This window comes from Leptonychotes weddellii, chromosome 10, assembly GCF_054177405.1.
Source record: "Leptonychotes weddellii isolate Sample4059 chromosome 10, ASM5417740v2, whole genome shotgun sequence".
NCBI classification, from domain to species: Eukaryota; Metazoa; Chordata; class Mammalia; order Carnivora; family Phocidae; genus Leptonychotes; species Leptonychotes weddellii.
The window spans coordinates 20,554,335-20,579,365 of NC_138378.1; the positions used below are offsets into that span (position 1 = coordinate 20,554,335).

At 44.6% G+C, this 25,031-nt stretch overlaps 3 protein-coding genes and 3 non-coding genes across 11 annotated transcripts in view; 2 read left to right on the forward strand and 4 right to left on the reverse strand.

Moving 5' to 3' along the window:
• The window catches only part of CNBD2 (cyclic nucleotide binding domain containing 2), a 59,999-nt gene extending 57,305 nt beyond the window's left edge, over positions 1 to 2,694 (reverse strand). Inside the window, exons 1-2 of the mRNA XM_081832272.1 lie at positions 2,240 to 2,694; positions 94 to 147 (exon numbers count right to left, since the gene is read on the reverse strand). Coding sequence (XP_081688398.1) covers positions 94 to 120 — 27 coding nt within the window. The 5' untranslated portion in view covers positions 121 to 147; positions 2,240 to 2,694. The remainder of the gene's footprint in view (positions 1 to 93; positions 148 to 2,239) is intronic.
• Positions 2,695 to 2,700: 6 nt separating this feature from the next.
• On the forward strand, positions 2,701 to 3,746 carry SCAND1 (SCAN domain containing 1). The gene has a single exon (XM_006746876.3). The coding sequence runs from the start codon at positions 2,963 to 2,965 to the stop codon at positions 3,494 to 3,496; it is 534 nt and encodes a 177-aa protein (XP_006746939.1). The 5' UTR covers positions 2,701 to 2,962; the 3' UTR covers positions 3,497 to 3,746.
• A 1,043-nt stretch (positions 3,747 to 4,789) lies between these two features.
• The window catches only part of PHF20 (PHD finger protein 20), a 145,946-nt gene continuing 125,704 nt past the window's right edge, over positions 4,790 to 25,031 (reverse strand). For 5 of the 6 annotated variants that reach the window (XM_031017692.2, XM_006746877.3, XM_081832836.1 and 2 more), the window contains 5 exons: positions 22,417 to 22,516; positions 19,087 to 19,282; positions 14,384 to 14,789; positions 12,488 to 12,671; positions 4,790 to 7,341 (listed from right to left, as the gene is read on the reverse strand). In XM_031017692.2, the coding sequence (XP_030873552.1) occupies positions 7,199 to 7,341; positions 12,488 to 12,671; positions 14,384 to 14,789; positions 19,087 to 19,282; positions 22,417 to 22,516 (1,029 nt within the window). In that variant the 3' untranslated portion in view covers positions 4,790 to 7,198. The remainder of the gene's footprint in view (positions 7,342 to 12,487; positions 12,672 to 14,383; positions 14,790 to 19,086; positions 19,283 to 22,416; positions 22,517 to 25,031) is intronic. The other variant, XM_081832837.1, reaches the window with a different exon arrangement.
• Positions 15,927 to 16,035, reverse strand: LOC115936844 (U6 spliceosomal RNA). Its single transcript, XR_004072231.1, has one exon. It is a non-coding gene; the product is annotated as a U6 spliceosomal RNA (small nuclear RNA).
• On the reverse strand, positions 18,762 to 18,951 carry LOC115936843 (U2 spliceosomal RNA). Its single transcript, XR_004072230.1, has one exon. It is a non-coding gene; the product is annotated as a U2 spliceosomal RNA (small nuclear RNA).
• LOC115936846 (U6 spliceosomal RNA) lies at positions 21,736 to 21,847 on the forward strand. Its single transcript, XR_004072233.1, has one exon. It is a non-coding gene; the product is annotated as a U6 spliceosomal RNA (small nuclear RNA).

Consider the following 25,031-nt stretch of genomic DNA (forward strand, 5'->3'; position numbering starts at 1 on the left):
TGAGCTCCCAACCTAGTGCTAATGAAAAGGCCTAATATGATAAGAACATTGGACTACAAGTCAAAAGAATTCTGTCCTCATGGAACCACTTACTAGGTGTTTTAGTTTGGACCAGTCCATTTCCTCTTGGTGTGCTGACTTCCTAACCTGCAAAATTCGGGAGAATGGAATACATATAAATATATTTTAAACTTAACCTGGGTCCTGTGGATGGGTTCAAGGATACCTGGGAATCACCTGAAATCATATGCATAAGTATGTAGGATAATTCCAGAAGAGGTATTTTAACTTTTTTTTTTTTTAGATTCTGGGGATTTGCTCACCCATAGAGTTTAGAATAACTGCATCTAATTTTTGGATTTAATGTCAATGGTCCCTTCCATTCTAACATTCCCCAATTCTAATAGATCTCCAAGATCTCTCGATTTCTAATATTCTATGATTCTAATAGGGATGCGAGAAATGGACTAGAGATCTAACATTCTGTGATTCCATGGACCACAAGAGTTCATTCCCTTCCCTGACAGAACAAGGATTACATTTTTCAACATGGAATTCTAGGCAGTCTATGATTTAACTTCCAAATGACCTTCCAACCTCAGCTTTCATCCCTTTCCCAGACCCTGGCCACCCCCCCCTTTTAGTCTGCAGTTTCCACAAAGTTTTGCTCCCATTCACTCTGTGCCTTGGCATAGGCAATGCCTTCTACCTGGAATGCCCCTAAATCTACCCTTTTTCTTCTTGAGTATCAGCTTGAAGTCTCCCAGTAAAGCCTTCCATGACCCTTCGTCCTTGCAGCAAGGTTTGATGTGCTCCCTTAAACCCAGGTTTCTGACTGCCTGTTACCACCCAGGGAATAGGACTGTTGGTTCACTCAGGGCAGTGAATCAAAATGCCAAGAGGCAAAGCAGAGGAAGTAAAGGTTTGAAGCTAGTAGGTATAACAAACTCTAGGCACCTGTTTTCCCACCTCTGGAAATAAAGAAAAATATCAGCTCTAAGGAAAACAACAACCTGAGAGCAATAGTAAATGTAAACAGCATTCTGTTTCTGAGACAAAAGGGAGTGGTGGGGATTGAGGCCATCTGGGACAGAGCATCTTGTCTAAAAGGAGACTCGACTCAGCTCCAGCTAATTAATTGTTGCTTGGCAGGAATGTGGGTGGGTCCAATGTGGTCAGCTCATCTACTTTTTCAAGAAAAGCTGGAAATCCAGTTTCGCATGTGAAATCTCCCAATTTTAAGTGTCAATAACTAAAAAAATATTCAAGACCCACTGCAATGACTTTCAAGGTTTTCAAGCTGTGAAAAATGTTCTGTGAGGATCCACTTCTACCCATCCAAGAGAGCACATCCTATGGGGGGGCAAGTTTTATATGAGGGCTGCTGGTGTATTGCAAGTTGTTAAACAGACCCACTCCTTCTGCACAGAGCTCAGACAAAACCTTTCATATGGGTCCCCTCTCTCTGGGTCTTAGTTTCCCTATCCATAAAATGGCGATACAAAACATAATTTGAGTCAGCCGTCAAACAGAATATATCACTGAAGGGTTATCAGAGCTACATGCTTTTATCTGCATCATCTTGCTGAATTCTCTTAACTTCTATGAGGTAAGTTGTATTACTTTCACATTTTACAGATTAAAAAAAAAACCCTGCAGCTCAGAAATAGCAATTTACATAATGAAGACAATAGCAAACATAGCCCTTTCTTTCAAAGGGCTTTGCTGATTTAATCCTCTCAACATGTCTGGCCTAAGGCAAATAAACCCTGAAATGGGGATTCCACCAAGGCAGCCTGACTCCAAAAACGGTAGCACAAGGCTGCTTAACAGAAATATAATGCAAACCATACATATAATTTAAATTTGTCTAGTAGCCACATTTAAAAAGTAAAATGACACAGGCTAATTTTAATAATACACTTTATTTGACCCAACATATGCAAAATATTATCAATCTAACATGTAATCAATATAAAAAATATTGAGATATTTTACTCTTTGTTGTACTAAATCTTGAGTGTATTTTACATTACAGCACATCCCAAATCCGACTAGCCACATTTCAAGGGCTCAGTAAGCCCATGCATATGGGGCAAGGCATTCACAGTCTAATCTTAATGTTAAAAGCAGAACCCACAGAGGCACCTGTCCCTTGGTTTCAAAGGACACGCAAAATATAATAATGGCACACAGTTCTTGAGCATATACTTTGTGCCATGGGAGGGGAGAGTCTTACTATGCGTGTTGGGGATCTTCACACGTTGTATTTTGTCATCCTCGCAACAAGACGAGTGCCACTGCCCTCCTCTTTTGACGGAAAAGAGGACTTCCCCGGGTCGGAGGCTCCCCTCGTGCCGATCTCCGTCCCGCCGCCCCGCTCCCGCCACCGGCCGGGCGCCAGCCCCAGCGAAACCGTGGTTCGCCGTATGATAAAGAGGTGTGCACGCAGCGGGAAGTGCAAATCACCTGCGGGCCGAAGAGCTTATAGCGGGTAAAGACCCCTCTGGACTCCTCCTCCTCCAGCTCCTCCTCCTCTTCTTCCTCCCCCTCCTCCTCGGACTCCGATTCCTCGAACTGGTGCTGGGAGGCGACATCGCGAAGACGAGCCCTGCGCACGCTTGGATAGGTCCACCCCGGCCCCTCAGTCACAGCCGCCTCCCGACGTGACTCGCTAACGCGGGGGGGCGCCGCTTCCGGGAGCCGGGACTCGGCTTCCGGGCGCTCTGGCACCGAGCTCATCATAGAAGCTAGAAGGGACTTCCGCTTTCGGTCCCCTCGGGCGCTTTGACGGTGCGGTCGAGTTCGGTTGGCTGTCAGCCAGCCCCCATCCGCCTCCCCGGAGGCCGCGCGGGCTCGGCCCTTACACACCAAACGTCTCCCTCTTTCAGCCCGCCCCCGCGCAGACGCAGTGCTGAGCCCACGGCTGCTAGACAAAGAGTGACGTCCGGAGCTTGGAGTCATGGCGGAGACTGAGCCGAGCTTGGTGGCTGCTGGGGGCCTCGCGCTGCCGCCAGAGAAGGAGGAAGGAGCCGGCCTGAGCTCAGGCCCGGAGCGTAACTCTGCGGGCTCCTCGTCGACCCCTGAGGCCCCACCGCCTGCCCCCGAGCCCTCCAGCCCCAACGCCGCGGTCCCCGAAGCGATTCCTACGCCTCCTGAGGCGGCCTCCGCGGCCTTGGAGTTGCCTCCCCCAGCCCAGGGCGCCCCGCCGTTTGCCGAAGCTGCTCCGCGCTCCCCTCCACACCCTGGCGGCTCCCGACCCGGCCCGGAGACGTTCCGCCAGCGTTTCCGACAGTTCCGCTACCAGGACGCCGCAGGCCCGCGGGAGGCGTTCCGTCAGCTGCGGGAGCTCTCCCGCCAGTGGCTGCGACCCGACATCCGCACAAAGGAGCAGATCGTGGAGATGCTGGTGCAGGAGCAGCTGCTCGCCATCCTGCCGGAGGCGGCACGGGCCCGGCGGCTTCGCCGCCGCACGGATGTGCGCATCACGGGCTGAGCTGTGGAGCTGCGGGCGACCGGGCTCGGGCGTTTTATGGACTGCGGCCACGATCGGGTCTGGGGGCCTGAGCCTGGCTCTCCATTCCGCGTTGATGAAAACCGAGTTTTTGGCAGCTCCAGTCGTCTGATGTGTCCCTTTCGTTCGTTCTTTACTAGGTTTATTCTCCCGAGCCTCTCCTTCCAACCTCCTTTTTGGCTGGTGGCGAAACCAAGTTGGGAGCCCATGAGAATAAAGCCTTTGTTCCCTATTCACTTGGCATTTATTGGCTTTTGTGGGATCATTAGCGTATTGGCTAGGCCTGGGCCTCCACATCTGGGAAATTTCTCTCCTCGCTCCACAGGACCCCACTTGGGATTCCATTGTTTAGTTGGGGTCTCCGTAAAGAAGGTTTTAGCAGCCGTGGTTCTATATTGGCCCCTACCTCTCACTAGAATATGAAATTGCTTTTCCACCTAAAAAGGTAGTGGATAGTGGTTGTGGCAGGTAATTATCCGACTCTACTAAAGTGCTTACTCAACTGGCTACCTCTATACCAATTGGGCCACTAACTTGTTACACCAACCTGCCCTTTGGGCACAGGCTTCCCAAAAGACCTACGCCTGTGGGCTATTTTAGTGTTTTAGTGCAGTTCCTTAGGGAGAGCTCCTTGTGAGCTCTGGTTTAAGCCTCCAAACTCACCTTTCTTGTCATATTTTAGGCCCCTAGAATTTAAGTAGAACTGGCATGAACTAATGAATTATTACATTGCTGGAGCCACTCTAATTCTCTCTAGCTATACTTTTTTAATAAGCATAATTGTTTAGAAAGAGAAGAAGGAATTTGGCAAGTAATAGGGAAGCTCTGTTATGAAATCTTAAAGCCTATTTTTCCCTAAGTCTTCTGTCCACCCAGGAAGGAACTAATTGGGGTCCATAGGCAATTTGGATTGGTCTCAGAAGGGTCCTAATTGCAATGGGTGCCATCTCTTAATATGAGGAAGGCCAGACCTATCTTCACTTCACTGCTCTCAACAACTGAAATCTAATAAGCCTGCAGCTCACACCACAAAGCACAAGCCAGACTGGGTTAGAGGACAATGTGGGACATTTTACATTCACATATTAAAGACCCTTAGATGAATTCAAAATTATTTTGCATACTTTCTTGGGATTTAGAATCTTGAGCTTGCATCTGCTTCCCTGCAGAAGATACATCTATCTGTTTACAATGTAAGTCTTCCTCTAAAAGATGTTTATAGAAAATTATGTAATGCATATTAAAAATAGGGTACAGAACTTTATAATAACATGATTGAAACATAGCAACAAAAACCTGTTTTATTTTTTCCAAATACAGATACAGAAGTTTGCATGTTTTGCAAATATTGCTTCAAAGCAACATTTCTATATACAGCGCCTTCTGTTCTAATAGCGCGTAAACATAGACATGTATCCACAGTGCAATGTTGGCTCATCAAGGGTCCACCTTGCATAACACTCATTTAAAGAAACAAAATGATTAGTCAAACCAGAACTGTTTTTGTCAAGGCAATTTTTTATAGGTGGATAGTTTTTCTCAAAAGAAAACTTAGGTAGTGTACATATTTCTAAATGGTAACAGTAATCTTTGCAAATAACAGTTTCCAGTGCTCCAACTTGGGGTTAATTCAGCCTGACCCAGGAATTGGGGATGGAGCCCCTAAACATGGCTTTAAATTAGAGAAGCACACTGAGGTTATCAGAACTTGGGACTCATCCCTGCTTCCCTAAAGACAAAAGTCACAATGAGTGAAATGGGATTATTTCCTTTATACACAATAAACCCAATAATGGCCACTTGGCAGAATTAGGGTAATTCAGTTTCTGCTTCCACCTTTGAGAAAGACATGACATTGACTCCCTTAAAGTTGTAGTAGCTTCCCCAGATGTGATGCTCGAATGTATCTGAGAAAAGAAAAATCAGTAATCTAGTAATACAACAGTCATCATACCTCACAGTTGTGGCTACAGAAAATCATCCTGTTTCATCCCTTTTCAGACAAATACACCATTCTTATAATGTGGCTGTCATAAATTGCGCAAAACATAGATGCCATGCACACTCCTTAGACATTTCTTCCCACACCAGAAATGCCAACGTTAGCAATGGGAAAGAGCCTCTTGGAGAGGAACTGCGTCAGCTTTACTACAGATGTCACAGCCACATGTCTTCCTCTGATGGATAAGCTACAGCAGGTCAACTGGCCCTAAATTCATTTTATATCAAATGGTGAAGAAATCACTGGACAGAGCATTCCCTGAAACAGATTTTGGTACAGAGGCCTTCAAGACCACAATGAACCTGTGTGCCTTCAAGGCCTAATCATTCCAAATGGCGCTGGAGATACTGTCATTGCTATAGAGATATTGGCTACTTCACGTTTACATAGTAAATATTTGCAGCATATAACATTACAGATTCATAAACCCATAATTAACTTGTGAGTGTTAATGGACAAGTGTGCTTTGATTTTTGCCTTTAGTGATAAGAAAACTAAATGGTGAAACGGGTCACTCCTCAAAGCATGGAACATTTTCTTTAACTTTGTCTAGCAAAGAAAAACAATATAGCAATTACACATGTAACCTGCAAGAGTAACAAATGTCTTAAAAGGTACAAATTGTACCTGGACCTTAAGCAGCATTATCACCTTGACCTCACAAAATAATACAAACAGGGAATCTAAAGTGTTAAAGTATATTAAAACAATTTTGAAAATGCCAACTACTGAACATACACCCTTCTGGGAAGGAGAAAAACAGCACATGTAGAATCTGAAGTTTGTTTACAACAATAGAAAATAAGGTAATCCTCCAAACCACATTCTTTTTAACAAATCTTTACAGTGAAAGAGTTCAAAATTTGGGGAAACATTTTTTGGACATTAAATAGAACCGGGAAGCTGTCAATATTAAGAAGTGGGTAGAAAACGCTGTCCTTTGGGTTCCAGACCCTGCCTGCTTCAGTTTGGAAATCCTCCTAGATTCTTATTACTGTGAGATTCTAGTTCCTCCACAGGCTGTTCGGGCTCTGCTACAAAAGACACAACCCAGCCAACTCTGGGGTAAAAGCATACAAAACTTGTCCCCGGTACCATGAAGTCATGCAAGACAGGTGGTGAGAAAAGTGAAGAGTCCTAAGGAGAAGGCAGGGCAGCCAAGGCCTCTGCTCCTTCCCAACCTCCACAGAATGTGAAGTCACAACATCCTCACGAAGCTGGAAAAATGAAAATGGTGCCTGCTGCCTAAATCCATGCCAGGCAGAAACAAGAAGGCTTGGCATGTGCCCCACCCTGACAAAAAAGTCAATTAAATAAGCTGCAAGTTGAATTTACAACTGTTTCCGACTAAACTTTTTTGGCTCTCATTCCATTTATCGGTGGCACAATTTCAAGTCAAGTTTGTGCAAAAAGACTCACTCTCCATTCAACGATGTGCACAGAAGAAGGGAATCCCAAGAGTCTATTTGCTACCTTCTTGGTAGGCTTCAAGATCAGAGTGCCCTGCCCTCCAGCAGCCAAAATGGCCCCTTTGTCCAATGTCTATCACACCCCCTGCCCAGATCCCTGAAGTCAGTCGGTGTCACGTGCATTCGGCATGCTAGGTTTATTTATTTAAATATGCAAAGCTCCTCCTGCAGGTGCCCCAGGATTGTGCCCCCACTAGTTCTGGGTGCCCAGTTTCATGTTGAGCAGCAGAGTGCAATCTGCTGCACCTTGCCCAGGTCCATCAGCAGCTGCTTGATGCAATGCTTGAGCTGCGGAAGCCTGGCCAGTGGCTCCGGGGGCTCCAATTCCCCAGTGTAGTCCAGCCAGCTCTCCAACACTGTAGGCAGAAGAGAGAGGAGACCCAGTGAGCTCCTAACACTTCATCTGTGAGAACATCAGCAAGAATTTCAGCATCTTCTCCCATCTATCCCCACAAGGTCAGGCGAGAAGGGGGGGGGGCACTCAGGCAACACTGACTCATCACCCTCTCTACAAAGTATTCCCCCTAGGACAAGGCTCAAATGCTTTAGAGGAGCACAGTCCAACAGAACTTTCTGCAGTGGAAATGGCCTACGTCTGTGTTGTCTATACAGGAGCCACTAGCCACATGTAGCTAACTGAGCACTTAAAATGTAGCTAGTATGACTAAGGAACTGAACTCAAATTTTATTCAATTTTAATTCATTAAAGAGCCACACACAGGGGCGCCTGGTGGCTCAGGTGGTTGAGCATCTGCCTTCGGCTCAGGTCATGATCCTGGGGTCCTGGGATCAGGCTGCGCGCTGGCCTCCCTGCTCAGAGGGGAGCCTGCTTCTCCCTCTCCCTCTGCCTGCAGCTCCCCCTGCTTGTGCTCTCTCTCTCTCAAATAAATAAATAAAATCTTAAAAAGAGCCACATATAAGCTAGTGATTACTGTATTAGTGCAGCTCTACAGTCTAGAAGGCTTTGAAGAACCCATCTTCCTCAGTGTTACTCCCCAGTCTTTTTTAATTCTTCCATTCTTTTTTTTAAGATTTTTATTTATTTGAGAGAGAGAGAGCACAAGTAGGGAGGAGGAGCACTGGGAGAGGGAGAAGCAGACTTCCGGCTGAGCAGGGAGCCTGACACGGGACTCAATCCCAGGACCCCGGGATCATGACCGGAGCTGAAGGCAGATGCTTAACCAACTGAGCCACCCAGGGCCCACTCCCTAGTCTTTATAAGGTTTTCCTTTGTTGGAAATCAGAGAGCCTTGTGTTTTAGCCTCCTATTAAGAAAAATGAGAATCTAAAGGGATTGAAAAGGTCTATTTTTATCACTATAAAGTCTGATTTGCTTCATATTCCTATCATCAGTAACACTGAATACTCTGACTTTATTTTCTAAGTATTTAATGTAAGATGTCCAGGTACTAACATCCTTGATTAATATTGGTTCAATATCTAAAAAACTGCCTTATCTCTGAGAGCAGGGATTTCTCTATAGAAGATGTTTTTTCTTCCCAAGCCACTCCCTGAAGCTCTGGCATCTGGGGAGGGGCCATTTTGGAACCCTGCATCTTTTGACAAGAGCCAGCCCCTCCAGGGAGGCCCGTGCTCACCCCAGCCTGCCTGTAGCCTTTCTAGTTCATGAGCCAACCTGTACTGAGCACCTTCTGGACCCTTGAGCTGAAGGTGCAGAAAGAGGAAGACCCACTCAGTGCCTGTTCCTCAAAGAGCTTACAGCCTCACACATAATCCTTTTCCCTCCTCAGATCCAGCCTTCCACCTTCCTTCCCACCTTCCAAAATCCTTTGTTCCCTGTAAGTTACTTCCCAGAGAAGCCCTCCCCAACTCTACACCCTAAATCACGTAGCTGTGTTAAATTAAGGGTGCTTTGTGATCAAATCTTTCCTCCTTTGGAGCACTTACCATGGTTTATAATTATATATAATGGGATAATTTAATTAATACCTGTCTCTACCTCAAGATCAAGTTCCATAAGGGCAGAAGCCAAGTCTGCCTTGCTTACCATGATATCCCTAAACACTCAACTGTGTCTGAAACATAGCAGGCACTCGACAGAGGCAGTGAGAAAATGTGGGAGTGGCCTAGCAAAGTGCCCACTGACTGCTCGGGCTCCAAAACTCGCCTACCTCCCTCTGATTTCTTGTTGGTACGTGGGGGTTCCAAGGAGGAGAAACAGCCCCTCCTCATGCCAACCAGTACAAGGACTTGAAAATAAGAAAAATAAGATTGCCTTCTCAGACCTGAACTTGAAAGCCAAGAGTAAAGGATCAAAGTCACAGGAGAGTTCTAGTGGCCTGCTGAGCAAGATAAACTCCCCAGTGACCATTTTCAATACATCAATTATTCTTTAAGGAAAAAAACTAGGAGACAAGAGACTGCTCAGCAAAAGGGCACAAGAATAAATGGAGAAGAGGCCTGAAAGCAATGCTGGAAGAGCCCATCTGGATGAGTGTAGAAAAGAGGTAGTCAGGGGCAGCACCTGGGTGGCTCAGTAGGTTAAGCATCTGCCTTCAGCTCACGTCATGATCCGAGGGTCCTGGGATGGAGCCTCGAGTCTGGCTAGCTGCACAGTGGGGAGTCTACTTCTCCCTCTGCCCAGCCCCACCACTCATGCTCTCTTTCTCTCAAATAAATAATAAAAATCTTAAAAAAAAGAAAAGAGGCAGTCAGGACTGGCTAGGTCATTTCCAAAACACAGACAGAATGTCAGTCCATCTGTCCTTGACAAGATGATCCTACAGTTGCTGAGAGGCCCCTCTTATGGTCATTGTAACTACTTCTGATCTGGTTCCAGGCTCACCAAAGACACCACCCAACACTATGGTGACCCAGGAGGCATGCACAGGGAGAAAGAGCACCAGTGTGCAGCCTAGAAGAGTCTAGGTTACTTGGTAGTCTCTGAGCTTGGTTAAGAGGAGTGTTTGGAGCCCCTAAGGTGGAAGCCTTCTCTCTAGATCTCCAGGACTGAAGACGACCCTGAACTGTGAAAGCCAATAGCATCTCCTCTGGACTCCCCAGCATCCAGCAGGCCAGCCTTCTCTCCATACCATGTGCTGGATCATCACCCCAAGTTTCTCTTTTAAGGAAGCTCAACAGCTTCTCAGCAGTATAATGATAGTAAGCAAGACAGAAGGTCACAAAGGTGAGGTTCCATTTCATATACTCTCCCAGACCATCTAGATAGAGGCCAATGCTCAGTAAAGTAACATTTTTTTCTTAAAATAGTATTTCTGATGCTAAAAGATTCAATATTTTCATAGTCATTAAAAATCTTTTGTCTTGGGCGCCTATGTGGCTCAGTCGGTTGAGCATCTGCCTTTGGCTCAGGTCATGATCTCAGGGTCCTGGGACTGAGTCCGGCATCGGACTCCCCTGCTCAATGGGGAGCCTGCTTCTCCCTCTGCCTGCCGCTCCCCCAGCTTGTGAGCTCTCTCTCTGACAAATAAATAAAATCTTTTAAAATAATTTTTAAAAAAATCTTTTTCTTGGGCGCCTGGGTGGCTCAGTCGGTTAAGTATCTGCCTTCGGCTCAGGTCATGATCTCAGGGTCCTGGGATTGAGCCCCGCGTTGGGCTCCCTGCTCAGCAGGAAGCCTGCTTCTCCCTCTCCTACTCCCCCTGCTTGTTTTCCCTCTCTCTCTGTGTCTCTCTCTGTCAAATAAATAAATAAATAATCTTTAAAAAATCTTTTTATTTTAGTTTTACAACTGTTCATACAACTACATAAATTATTAAATTATGGTTAATATTAAAACAATAACTTTTAAAATATAAATCAGTCAATAGAATATTTATTAGGCTATTTCTTAAAAGGAATACTATATCCAAATTCTTATAAAAGCTCAGTTTATCTTAATGGTATTTGGATGAACTCAAGAGTTCACTCCCTACTATGGTTGAAATAAAATGGGATTCTGATAAATCCTAATTAAATACAATGGAAAAATCTGTTTATCTGAATAAAATCTCTATGATTTATAATTGATTTTCACACTTCAGGGCCTGGAGTATCAGAACACAAACAGAGTACGTGACCCCAGATCAGCAGGACACATAAGAGGCCCTCAGGAAGGCCGGAGAAGGGAGCCCAGACTTATCCTCCTCACCACACTGGCCATGAGACTGAACAGGAGTGGCAAGTCAGTAAGAAGTGGGGAAACAGTGATGTCTCCCCTAAGGGCAGGCTCCTTTGGCAACAAAAGAACACCCTCCCTGTTTCCACGGTGCTAAGCCTACTCTAGGAACCCAGAGCCTACTGCTATTCTCTCCTACTGCTATTCTCCTACTGCTATTCTCTCAAAATCCTACTGCTCCTACTGCTCCTCTCTCCTTCTCCTACTCCTACTGCTATTCTCTCAAAATCCATAATTTCCAGTCTGGCATTCAATCCTCTTTCAGCTAGAGAATAGCAGGGTTTTCAGACAGTGGAATCAGTTACCATTCTAAGGAGCCCAAGGAAACCTTTCAGGAGTAAAAGAGACAGAAACACTCCCCCTTCCAGAAGTGCCCTTAGAATGGACCCTGAATTAGTCTCCCATTCCCCGTTCCTCAGGTTTGCCTCAAGGGCAGGACAGAAGCATGAGGGCATAGAGGTCCTTCTCTCACTTTTCTCCAATAGGACAACCCTTTCCCAGTCAAGCCAGCCCTTTTATCACCTACCAAGTCACCCCCTCTCCCTCAGAAAACCTCACTTTCCTCAAGGCTCGGCTTCAGACCCAGGGGTTCCAGGAAGCCTTCCAGTTACCATTTCCCCTGCCACACTTCACCTTTGGCAGCGCCTCGGCCATACACTTGCCCTGGTCACACCTCATGACTCTAGCTTGTATAACGCATGGCATCTTTCTGAGTTATTTCATGCACAAGTAGCTTTATATCCCCAATTACAGCAATGGTAGCCTGACTATACTCAGAATCCGCCAATGGAATATTTACTTTTCAATTTGGCTCCTTTTTAAGAATGAAAACAAAAAATTAAGAAATAAGTGAAAAATCAAGAAGGAATTCTGTCTTCAAAAATCAAACTGACAACTTCCTAGGGATCAAAAGAGACTGAACTTGAGCATGTTTATCAGGCCCATCTGTTACCACTAACACCTGGAAATACCCAGGGTTACCCAAATGACTCAGTCAAGTTCTGAAACCTCTACTGATAAAGAAGAGAAGGCCGAAATAAAAGCTTTCTTCAGATTAATCCTCAAAGACATCCAAAAAACTCTATTAAGTCAAAGTTGAAATCCCCCACAGAACTTGGTTAGCAAAGTTGCTCAGGTCGCACACACTGCCTGCAGACAGATTCTAGTTATACTTCTGCACTCCGCTTTGCAGAAGGCACTAGGTAAGTGAGGGAGGACTCCTGACATCACACAGACCTTAAAAGTGCCAGATAAATACTAAAAGTAAAGCTTGCCCATCTAGAGGGAGAATGGGAGTTGATGAGACTGAAAAGAAAGGAGGCAAGAATACAGCTATCTGTGGAGAGCCAGAGAAGGAGCCCTACCATCCAGCTCTTTCTCAATGGAGTCCATCCTATGTGTGACTTCGTCCTGAAGAGATTCCACGTGGGTCAGCAGGTTAAACTGCCACTGGTGCTGGGAGCTCAGCAGCCCCTCTCCGCTTCTGTCCAGCAGCTTCCGAGTGGGGGCTTCCTCGGGTAGGACCTTTTTGGAGACATATTCCCTCACCTAGGAATGCAATGGCATTTAAGTTACTGAGTGGAGACAGCTCCCAGCCCCTTCTCCAACCAGCCAGAGTTTGCAACCATCTGAAAAATCAGTTGCAGTTTGAATATTCCAAACCTCTATCCCCCTCTCTTCCTGTCTTGGACACCTGGCAGAGGAATGCTTGGTGTGGCAATCACAAACACCTCAGGGCAGCGCAGGCCTCAGAGCTGCTTCCCAGTGACTGGCCCAATGCCCCAGGCCTGAAGCAGACCCCACAGAATGGCTTCTAGAGCCCGGAGATCAGAATAGAGCAGGATGGGCACAGACAGGGGTTAGTATGTTACTTAGCAGGAGTCAGACGAACTAGTTTCAAGTCCAAGCTCCTTGTCTTGCTGAATGTGTGAGCCTGGATTAGTTATTTTTCCTTCTGAGCCTCTGAGGCAAGTAGTAAAACCTATCTTACAGGTTCATGAGAATGAAATAGGATAAGGTTATAAAACACTGTGTTGGCCTATGGTCAGCTTGCCAGGAATGAAAGATATTTTTAATCCTAGCTGACTTGTTTAGGCCCAGTATTTTCTGATTTTTTAACATGTGGCAGATGCCTCTAGGGAATCTGCCTAGTTTGTAGGATCACAACCCTTTTCTACGGTTTGGATCTCAACCTTTCCTTCCTTCCTTCCTTCATTTGAAATGAAATAGGGTCAAGCTAATATTTATTAGAGCTGACCGCACAAAGCTCTGTGCTGAGAGCTCTTCACAGACACAATGCATAATAACTAGAGGGCACGGGCACTGGCCCCTCCCACAGGGAGGTGAAGAGACACATCTAAGGAGATGAAGTGACCTGCTCAGCATCACATAGTAAGTGGCTAAGCCCAGACTTGAAACTGGGTCTGTCTCCAAAACCAACCTCACCAACCTCGACTAGCACTGTTTAGACACTGGCAAGGGCACAAGGCCCATCCATGAGGGGCTTATAATCTAGGATGTCCCACTCGGCAATATGCAGTAACATATGTAATGCTGGTGATGCCAACCACAGGGTAAAGTTTGAAAGGAAGGATAACCAGGGTGAAGAAACTCTCCAGTTACAAAAAGCCTCACTGACCAACTGAGGACAGGACAGAATGACACCAGTGAACATTAAAGATGACAACATTGGCAGGAAAATGACACAAAGAGGCTCTAGAAGAGCATGATTTGAATAACAAAAAATTGAGAGCTGTTCTTGGGAAAGCTGATAACCAGCAAATATTCTGACAAAATGGACTGTTCTTATGTCAGGGCTGCAAAGTTAAAAGTCAAAGTAAAGCTATCATAGAATTGTATTGAAAACCTTATGTCTAACAAAACACTTCACTCATTCTTGTCTCATGCTAAGAATTAGCAGCTAGGTGCAATTACAACATGAACCCTGTTAAAGAAAAAACCCATTTTCCTACTTCACTTCCATTTATCAAGTGCCAATCACCACTTTTCTCCTCACTTCTTCCCACCTCCCCACCTCCCACCTCCAGTGACTGTCATTTTGTGGGCATTTCCTGTAACCAGGATCTCTGGTTTCATCGGGCTCTCCTGACTTTGCACCCACTTTAACCCACCAAAAAACACCTATGATAAGCACATTTAAATACAATTTTACAGTAAGTAAACGTCTTCCACAGAACCCTACAGGGAGAGCCCAAGCACTCAAACACTAAGTGAAGAACAAGGACAAGTGAGCCACATACCTTTAGGGAGCTGGATTTGGAGCCATTGTCCCCCCTACTCCTGTCTTGGTCTAGAGGCCAGCCCAAACGTGGAGAGAGAGAACCATCACCATTCTCATGGAGGGGGTTGACCGCATCATCAAGGGCAGAGCCCCGGGTCTCCACCACCAGCTTCTGCTCCACAGCAGGGTAATAGGCGCGGGGCTTCTGATAGCAGTGCTCGCTGGTGATATAGGACTCCTCCACAGACCGGGGTAGGGGCAGGGGCAAGGGCTTCTCCACCGCCCCGTTCAAAGTTCTATAGCTTGGGACTTCCTCTTTGCTCTTGGCTTCAGTGACGTGGATGTGTTTCGAATGAGATCTCCCCTCTCCTGAGTGCTGTTTCCAAGGCTGACACCACAGCTGCAGATCAGGATGCTCCCTGCTTCTGTTGGGAGGGCAAACATACAAAGGGCTTTGGAGCAACTGGGACCACTGGTGTCTCAATTCCCATTCTCCCAAAAGGAAGAGGAACTCCCCACTTGGGCCATCTGGCTACCAGCCACCATTTACCAAGCAAAAGGGAACATAAATCCACAGTCTCTGAGGAGCCCACCTGTAGGCAAGCTCCCACTGTGAACACTCATGGTGAGTGAGACTGGACTTGGAGTCAGAAGACCTGACTGCATTTCAATTCAGCCACTGATTAGTAGAACAGCTATAATGAGTCACTCAGCCAGACTCATTCCCATTCCCTCCTCTGCAAAACTGGGCTAACCATCTGTCTGCCATTAGCCAAAGAGTTTGATAAAGATTAAGTGAATTAATTCAAATAAAGTACTTTGTTGGCAGCAAAGTACTCTTCAAATGTGAGTTACTAACAATAACCTAATAAGCAGGCATGATAATCCTGGCATGCAATAGCTTTCAGTTACAAAATGCAATGATGGGGGCACCTGGATGGCTCAGTCGGTTAAGTGTCTGATTTTGGCTCAGGTCATGATCCCCGAGTCCAGCATCGAGTCTGCTTGTCCCTCTTCCTCTGCCCCTCCCCCCTCTCGTTCTCTCTAATGAATAAAATCTTTTAAAAAATGCAGTGACAGGGTGCCTGGGTGGCTCAGATGGTTAAGCGTCTGCGTTCGGCTCAGGTCATGATCCCAGGGTCCTGGGATCGAGTCCCGCATCGGGCTCCCTGCTCGGCGGGGAGCCTGCTTCTCCCTCTGCCTCTCTCTCTCTCTCTGTCTCTTATGAATAAATAAATAAAATCTTAAAAAAAAAAAATGCAGTGACAATGGGTCGAGGGGGCAGGAATCAAAATCATCTACATATAAGCCATTAATAGTTTTTAAAAAATTCTTCTAAAATCTTTTACTCTCACCATTCCAAGGAGAAAACTTTGTTATTAAAGAACAGGGATTCTAATCCTTTTTTGAGCCACAGACTCCTTTCCTTTGAGAATCTGTTGAAAGCTCTGCCTGCACATATGTGCACATAAAACTCTGTGTTAGTACTTTAGTCTCCCAGAATCATTCCCTGTTTGAGTTTTGACCCAATGGAGGATCATTAAATTAATCTACTGGATAATAATCAATTGTAAGGCTCCACAAATTTGCGTGTCATCCTTGCGCAAGACCCATGCTAACCTTCTCTGCATCGTTCCAATTTTAGTCTAAGTGCTGTCGAAGCGAGCAGCATAATCAACTATAGAAAAAGGAAAACAGAATAGAAAATATCATAATGTACCATTCTAAGTAACAGCAGGTGTTCTGTGAAATTTTAGTTTCAGTTTTATATATGTGAGAAATATAAAACATATTTCTTACTGTGGAATAAAAATTTTATTAAGTTTAAAAGCCACTACTCTAGATAAACTTCACCTTTTAACTCTTCTTTACTACCCAGAACTTCCACTATTACCTTTGATCATTAAATGAAAAGAAGGAAAAAAGGGAGGGAGGGAAGGAAAAAAAAACAGTGGGCTTCTCAAGTATGGCCCATCGTTACCAGAGATCCTAGCTGGGAGGGCAGTGCCCTCTAGGGGGCGTTTGGAAATAAACAGACAGGTGCTACTCACATTTGGTTCAGAAATGGGCAGAAATGTGTTGCATGACCTTTCTAACTGCCACAATGACTGACAGGTACTACTGCCATTTAGTTCACTGAATCCAAGGATGCCTAACATCCTATAATGCTTGGAACAATCACACATGATTGGGATAAAGAATCATCCCACGATACAGTCAACAGTACCTTCCCAGCCCCCAGCTGAAAAACACTGAAACCAGATCAGCAGGAAAGCACAGCTTAACTCACCAGCAACTCCCATGTATGGGTACCCCTCTACACACACTTGACTGAATTCCTGCACAAATGGAATAGGCCATACATATGAAAGCATGGAGTGATCCTACAGAACCTAAAATTATGCTCCCAAGGGGCTACAAGTGTCCTTTCTCAGCTCTACCTCCAACAATCACCAAAACCCCCCCTATTCACTGGAGAAGGACAGGAAACGAGTATCAAAGGAGCCTAGGTCCCTGGACCAGTGCCAGCAGGGTATCACAGCCTGTCCCAGGAATCCAAGATGACAGACACACCTCTGAAATCATAACTGCATCAGGGGAAATGAGAGTCATCATTAACATTCAGGTTTACTGCAGTCTGAAATCTGTTAACTGGAGTGTGTAAGCCACAGTATGGACCTTCTCTTGCATGAAAATCATGTCTTTGCTTTCCCCTTCCTAGAATTTTTGCCCTTCCAGGTAAGACCTGAAGCCCCAGCTACTACTCCACACACACACACAAAAACCTTCCCTGGCCTTTTTTGTACACCCTGTCAATCATGAAGAAGGAAGGTACAGACATGCATGCTACTTTTTAAATGACAACAGATGCTCTGAGGTTACTCCCAGGTTTATTATTTGCCTTTGAAAATAAATCCACCAGGCCACTTAGAAACAGTATTTCTGAGAATGAGGCCCCAGAGTTTGTGATAGCAGGGACTATCCATGTGTACACAGACATACTGGGACTACACTCCCTCCGCCCAGGGTCTCTTCTCCACATATAATGATGAACAAGATCTCCCTATGCCCTCTTCTGAATTGCTAGAAGTCAGGTTTAATTCCAGTACAAAGTCACTGCTATAAAGATGAAGGATCTAAATGGGAATTCAGAAGGGACAAGGTTCCAAAATATAGGATAAGGCCAGGAGCAGTGGCATTTCAGTAAGAAGAAAGAAACGCCGTCTGGTTATTAAAGCCAAGAGACCCCAAAGAGAGCTACATGTCTTTCTCAGAGCTTATATGAAAGTGGGTCATCTGACACACAGAATGCAACCACAGAAGGGGAATTCACACTCAATTTCACTCCTCAAACTTCTAGCCACTAAAAGCCAGAAGTCCAGTTCCAGAACACCTAAAACTTTGCATGAGCAAACCACGAAGAGAAAAGACTTACTGAGCAACCACTATGCTAGAGAGCGGGCCTGCCATATTATCTCTTCCAGCAGTTTTCAATTTTACTTTGTTTACCGGTCAAGGGTGTTAAGGATGAATGGATAAACAAAATCCAACATTACCTACGACGGAATATTATTCAGCCTTTAAAAAGGAAGGAAATTCTGATACAGACTACAATATAGATGAACTTTTGAAGACACCGTGCTAAGTGAAATGAGCTAGTCACAAAAAAGACAAATACTGTGGGATCCCATTTATATGAGGTATCTAGAGTAGTCAGATTCACAGAAACACGCAGAATGATGGTGGCCATGGGCGGGGAAGAGGCAAAGTGGAGAGAAGTTGTTTAACAGATACAGAGTTGCAATTTTGCAAGATGAAGAGTTATGGAGAATGGTTTCAACAAGGTGAATGTACTTAACACTACTGAACTATATATTAAAAACAGTTAAGGGGGGGGTGCCTGAGTGTCTCAGTCAGTGAAGCGTCTGCCTTCAGCTCAGGTCATGATCCCACGGTCCTGGGATCGAGCCCCATGTCTGGCTCCCTGCTCAGCAGAGAGCCTGCTTCTCCCTTTCCCTCTGCCTGCCGCTCTGCCTACTTGTGCTCTCTCTCTCTCTGTCAAATAAATAAATAAAATCTTTAAAAAATAATAAAATAAAATAAAAAATAAGTTAAGACTGTTCATAAATTTATAAAACATAAATTTTATATTGCGCATATTTTACCACAATAAAAATAATTCAGAACTGTATACCAAAACAGTAAACAAACTAAACTATAAAAACATACACCATATTTTGATTATGGTGGCGGTTGCAAGGGTGAATATATCTGTCAAAACTCAATGAACCTGTAAAATGAGCAAACTTAATTATATATAAATTCTACCTGAATAAGGTTGTTTTTTTTAAAAAGAATGTTTATTGTGTAACTGACATATTCCCCTCTCCCCGCCGAGGGGGTGCACCATTCCTGGAAGTACTGCAATACCAGGTCAATGCGTTGAGTGGTCAGAGCAAGCTCCTATTCCATCTACTAGTTCCAAAATCCATTTAATATATTGTCCTTGGATAGAGGACATATCAGATATTAAACTGCTAAGAACAGACACTACACTTGACCTTAGCCAAAAGGCTGAGATGTGGTAAAGGTCTCAAACTCAATGGTCTTATCACTGATATTGTGGCTTTCCAATCTCAAATTTATCCTGCCTCCCCACCCCCCCCCACCCAGACCATCTCAAATCAGACTCATCCCCAAAGCTACACATGCCACACTTACTGCAAGATGCTCATCTTGAGCTGCAGGCCATGGAGAACCTCGATCACTCTCTGCACATCTCCAAGAAGCTGGTGGGTGGCCACAATCTTCTTGGCATTCTGGTGGGAGTAGTTCTCTTCTAAAAAGGCCAGGCCATGCATATGTCCCCTGCTCAACCACTCCTTGTCATACCAGTACTTGAAACCAGGCCTCTGACCTAAAGCAGTGACAATGAGAGAGTTAATACTCGGCCTGAAGGAAACCCAGACCATTGTATCATTGCACAGTTATCACATAAATTACTGGAAGGATGGATTGGTGTGTTCATTTTATTTATTCATCCAATAAACATTTACTTGGCACCTACTATATCCTGGGCTCCCTTCTAGGGATTGGGAATAAGGAAGTAAGACATGTAAATTTCCTGATCTCCTAGCACAGGCCAGAGGTGGAGTGGGAACCTAGGTATCTCTCTAAATTTAAATCACATCATTACATCTCCTGTTTAAAACCTTCAATGACTTCCTACTGCATACAGAAAAAAAAAAAAAAAAAAAAGCCAAAGCCCTAACACTGGCCTAGTGAGTCAACTGCACCCAGTCCTTCTTGCCCTCCTTGCCCCACCTGTACAGCCCTTGCAGTGGCCTCCTTTCAGTTTCTGGAACACATCCATCTTTTTGGTCTTAGGATCTCTGCTCTAGCATCCTCTCTGTCTGGAGCATTATTTTCCAAGGCCCCTGAAGGACCGGCACCTTCCAATTCCTCAGATGGGCCTTTTGTTACCTTCAAAGTAAGAAAGCCTCTTCAATGCCTCCTAACTCCTTCCCTATCTGGTTGCTAACCTCCCCCACGCCAAAGCATTCATCCCTATCTAACATCTTCTTGCTTATTTGACTTATTTTGACATCTGTTTCTGGCCCTGACTCCACTAAGAGCAAGAATAATAGGAACCATCTTGTTCATGGTTGTATCCCCAGCATATGGCAAAAGACATCTTGAATGGATTTATCAAGTGGAAAGAAGCTCCAAGTCGCCCTTCCAACTGTCACCTACCACCTTACTAAATATAAACAGGCACCCTCCCTTCTCTGAACCTCCATTTCTCATCTAGTATAATGACAGATGAATTGGATGGTTTCAGTGGTCTTGCTCATTACAGGGATCCTTAGGAAGAACTGAAAACAACTACATGTGACTCGGCAGTATTTCCTGCTCCAAAAGCCCAAGGAACAATTTTCAACCAGACAAGCGTTTACTTCCCAATATCTATAAAAACCCTGAAATGACCCATATAATCCCTATCAAGGTCCTTCGGCTCTTTCTGGCTTTACTAAAACACATGGTAGGGATATACCTCGATTCTATAAAAAACATCTTTAACCTTTAAAGAATAAATCTGTTAGGTTAAACTTCCAGTCCAAGACACTGCAGAGTCAAACACAGGCTATAAATATAAATGTAAAAGACATGGAGCACTCGATTCAAGGAGGAGTCTATTTACAGCGCTGGCAATTAGAGTTGTAAAAGTTCAGCAAATGCAGAGGAGTCAATGAAGATGGCGTGCATGATCTGTAAAAAGGGAAGAGTGGAGGGAGGGGAGGAGTGAGAGATAGTAAAGTGGACAAAGGAGATTCTGAAGCAGCGCTAAGGAGCCCTAGGGATTATGTGCAGCGTCTCAGAGGCAGCTGCTGCACAAGGGACCTGAGCAGGAGGATTCAGAGCAGTGCCACTTGTTTTATGAAACAAAGGTCAAAGACCGTGGTTCTCATCTCCTATCTGGCACTAACTTGCTGACTGGTCTTAGCCCCGTCATGTCCCTTCTAGGCCTATATTTGCTCACCTATCAAATGTCAGGGCTGAACTAAGTGGTCTCTCAGATCCTGCCCATTAATAATCTATGATTCACAGACTAATCTTCTGACCATATTCTTTCCTGGGGATAAAGGGACAAACAGGCAGATTCCTCTCCATCTATGGACTAATCTAGCACAAGGAGTGTCACAACAGAGGTCATCAGGTCCCAAGGGGACACACTTCTAAAACACAAACTACGGTGACTAGCCCCTCCCTACACAACCAGCAAAATCAAGATCTGACCCCACAAGTCAGTTCTAATTCCAATTTGCTTTACGAGATTGGGAAAGTCATTTATGTCCCTGGGCATCAATTTCTTCCTCATAAGCAAAAATGGGAATAAGAGCTCCTGCCAGGCCTACCTCATAGGACAAAAAGAATCAACAGAAGTAGAGGCACTTAAGCATTGTCTAGCCTTGCCTAACCTTGGGATCATGGAACTGGAGCCAAGGGGAGAAACCTTACAGGTGGTGAAGGGAAAAGATATCACCATCCCATTGACACCAAGACAAGAACCAGAGATATGTAAGACTTCTGGAAAAGGGAACCCAAGAGCCACAGGCCAGCCGAGCCAGCCATGGAACAATGAAACTAAATGATCCTGTTAAGGAATTAATTCGCTGGTTTGGGTAGCAATCAAGCCCTATCAACTACACCTTTCCCCTTCCCCTCAAGGGCTTATCTCTCTTCCAGGTGGCAATGATGCAATGGAGGGCAGGTGCCACCAGAGGGAGCAGAGGCAGGTTCCTAATCCTTCAACAGCCCCAAAAAGCCAAGACAGCCCACATCTTCATGAACCCTCAATAAAAGGAAAAGGTGCTTGCTCCAGCAGCACATATTCTAAAACTAGCTCAATACAGAGAAGACTGGCATGGCCCCTAAGCAAGGAAAGGATGACATGCAAATCTGTAAAGCATTCCAGTTTTTATAGTTTCAGTCATGCAAGATGAAAAAGTTCTAGAGATCTGCTGTACAACATTGTGTTTATAGTTTATAAACAATACTGTACTGTACACTTAAAAATTGGTTAAGAGGGTAGATCTCATATTACATGATTTTTACTACAATAAAAAAGTAATTCTAGGGGCGCCTGGGTGGCTCAGTCGTTAAGCGTCTGCCTTCGGCTCAGGTCGTGATCCCAGGGTCCTGGGATCGAGCCCCGCATCAGGCTCCCTGCTCAGCGGGAAGTCTGCTTCTCCCTCTCCCACTCCCCCTGCTTGTGTTCCCTCTCTCACTGTGTTCTCTCTGTCAAATAAATAAAATCTTTAAAAAAAAAAAAAAGGTAATTCTAGCTCAAGGCCAGGCTTTCCACATGCTCTCTTACTGCTAAGTTCAGGACAGCAGTCTACCAGGTGAGCTAGCAACAGGGACAAGGAAGAGTCAGTCTAGCCAATGTCAAAGAAATAAGTCTCAAGACCACAGACAGCGAGGCTGCTTCATGGCCAGCTGTGGAAAAGGTGACATACTGTTAATATCCCTGACTCCAGAAATCTCTACCTGGAGGGTCTTGGCAAACATAACAGGTGTATTTCTCAGGCACATTCTCTTCCAGTAATCCCATGCAGACCCCATGCTGCCAGCACTGGCACTCTTCACACTGTTAGAATTAGAGAAGCAATAAAAATTAAACTCAGAAGGTATCCTCCATCCAGAAGCAAGACCCACTGTGGGGGGCAGGGGCAGTGGGAGGGAGAAGGAAAGGGGAGGGAGAGTACTCCCAAACGACCTGCTCAGGAGCTGAGCTGCAACCCCTCATCTACAAGTGTGCTGGCCACGAAGGCGGCCACCAGCCACCTGTGGCTCTTTACATTTAAATTAACAAATTAAGTTAAAATTCAGCTCCTTAGTCCTATCAGCCACATCTTAAGTGCTCAAAAGCCACATGAAGCTAGTGGCAATTGCACCGGACAGCACAGATGAAGACCATTTAGATCTATAAAAACAGTGCTGATCTCAGAAAAATGACTATTTTCACTCCCGTTTCTAGAGGCTTTAACTTTTCTGATCACTTTATGAGAACAGAGAGAAAAATGTTCAAGTCCTTAGAGGAAGATTAACCTGGAATGACTAAAACCTAAGTCTGAATTCTAGCTCAGACATTCATTAGCTGTGTGACCGTGCACAGGTCACTCCTCCTCCCTGGGCTTCAGTCTTCCCCACTTGCAAAATGGGGTACTCTTCCTACTGACCATGGGGGCTGTTTGTGAGCAATCACGGGGTCACATATAAAAACGTCCATCAAAGAGCCCAGCACACAGCCTTCATGCACCTATTACCACTACAACTGGGCAACCTGATTTACTTTGATACCTCCTGGAATAATCACATGCTAGCACTTGGAGTTTATTCTCTCTAAATCTTACCAAAGGTCACACAGCTGAAGAGAGGCAACAGTGGATCAGAACACAGGCCTGTGTAATGGTAAAGCTAGTAGTTCTTTTACCCTGAGGCTCCACTGCCTTACCTGGATAAGGGGGTAGAGGGAGAATGGGGAGAAGGAGGGACAGAAGGAGAGAGGGAAAGAAAGGAGGAGACAGTGAGGGCAGCACAGAAGTTGTGTGGATGGCCTGAGGATAGTAAGCCTGAGGGCTAAGGGTCTGGAGAGAATGGAAAGAAAAAACGATGCCAGGGGCGCCTGGGTGGCTCAGTTGGTTAAGCGACTGCCTTCGGCTCAGGTCATGATCCTGGAGTCCCTGGATCGAGTCCCGCATCGGGCTTCCTGCTCGGCAGGGAGTCTGCTTCTCCCTCTGACCCTCCCCTCTCTCATGTGCTCTTTCTCATTCTCTCTCTCTCAAATAAATAAATTAAAAAAAAAACAAAAACGATGCCAAATGAGATACTAGGACACTTCATGGCATCTCAAACCAGGACCCTAAGCCTTTAACTATGCAACCAAATGGATAGCTCTGGAGGGTGGACAATGAGCTTCCTTCCCAGCATGGCCTTTGAGGGTGGGCCACCAGCCTGGCCACAAGGGACTAAGGTCCAAAGCTCAGACAGTCCTCGGCTGTCTGGAGCCAGACAGGCCCTAGCATCAAGAGGGCTTTCCTGGGCAGATATGAATCCTCTAGGAAGCTAACTGCATCAGAATCAACAGAGGCAAAGCTGGAAGACAGACTTTAGCTAAGATCCGATCCAGATTCTTTAATTTACAGATGAAGAAACTAAGGCTCAGGGGGAAAGTAAAGGCTGCACAATAACAAAGAATTAGTTGCAGAAAAACAGAATTAAGAATGAAAGTCTGTCTCACCAATAACTTTTGAAATTTCTTGAGAACTGGGATTCACTAAAATTCAATCAAATACAGCTAAGTTGAAAACTTCAAAATAACTTTTTTCGCATGGGTTTGGCTAAAAAACATTATTCATTTTTAAAAGTTTAAATTTAGAAATGAACACGAATAATAACTGAAAACATAAAATATCTAATAAACCTAAGACTATCTAAGAATAGAATATCTAAGAATAAAACATGCAAGATCTCTGTGAAGAAAATTTTAAAATACTATTTAAAGGACACAAAGACTTAAGCCAATGGTAAGGAATATCTTATTCCTGGATAGCAACAGTCTTAATCATAAGGAAGTCCTTTCTCCTTAGGTAAATTTATAAAAATAATGTAGTACCAAAAAAATAATAAATTAATAGCTGTAGAACTGGATAAGCTGATCCTAAAATTAACAGCCAGGAAATTTGTAAAAAAGAACAAAAGGGGGTACTAGCCCTATAAGATATTTTAAAAATATTATAAAGGTAAAATAATTAGAATTGTATAAGCAAATAGATGGAAAAGGAGAATCCAAAAAGCGATCCAAATACATATGGAAATAAAATAAACAAAGGTGACATTTTGGTAATGGGGCATGGTGTTGGGACAACTGGGTAGCCATGGCCCTCACACCTTATACCAGGATAAATTCCAGGTGGATCAAATATTTACATCGCTTTAAGAAGAATAAGTGAAACTTCAAAAGTACCAGAATCAACCATGACAGAATTCTGTTTTTCTATAAACTTTTATTAACTTCCAATAAGGAAGCAATTGTTATCCAAATTTCAGAATTCATTAAAGAAAAGTTTGATATAGTTGACTCATAAAAACAAACAAAAAAT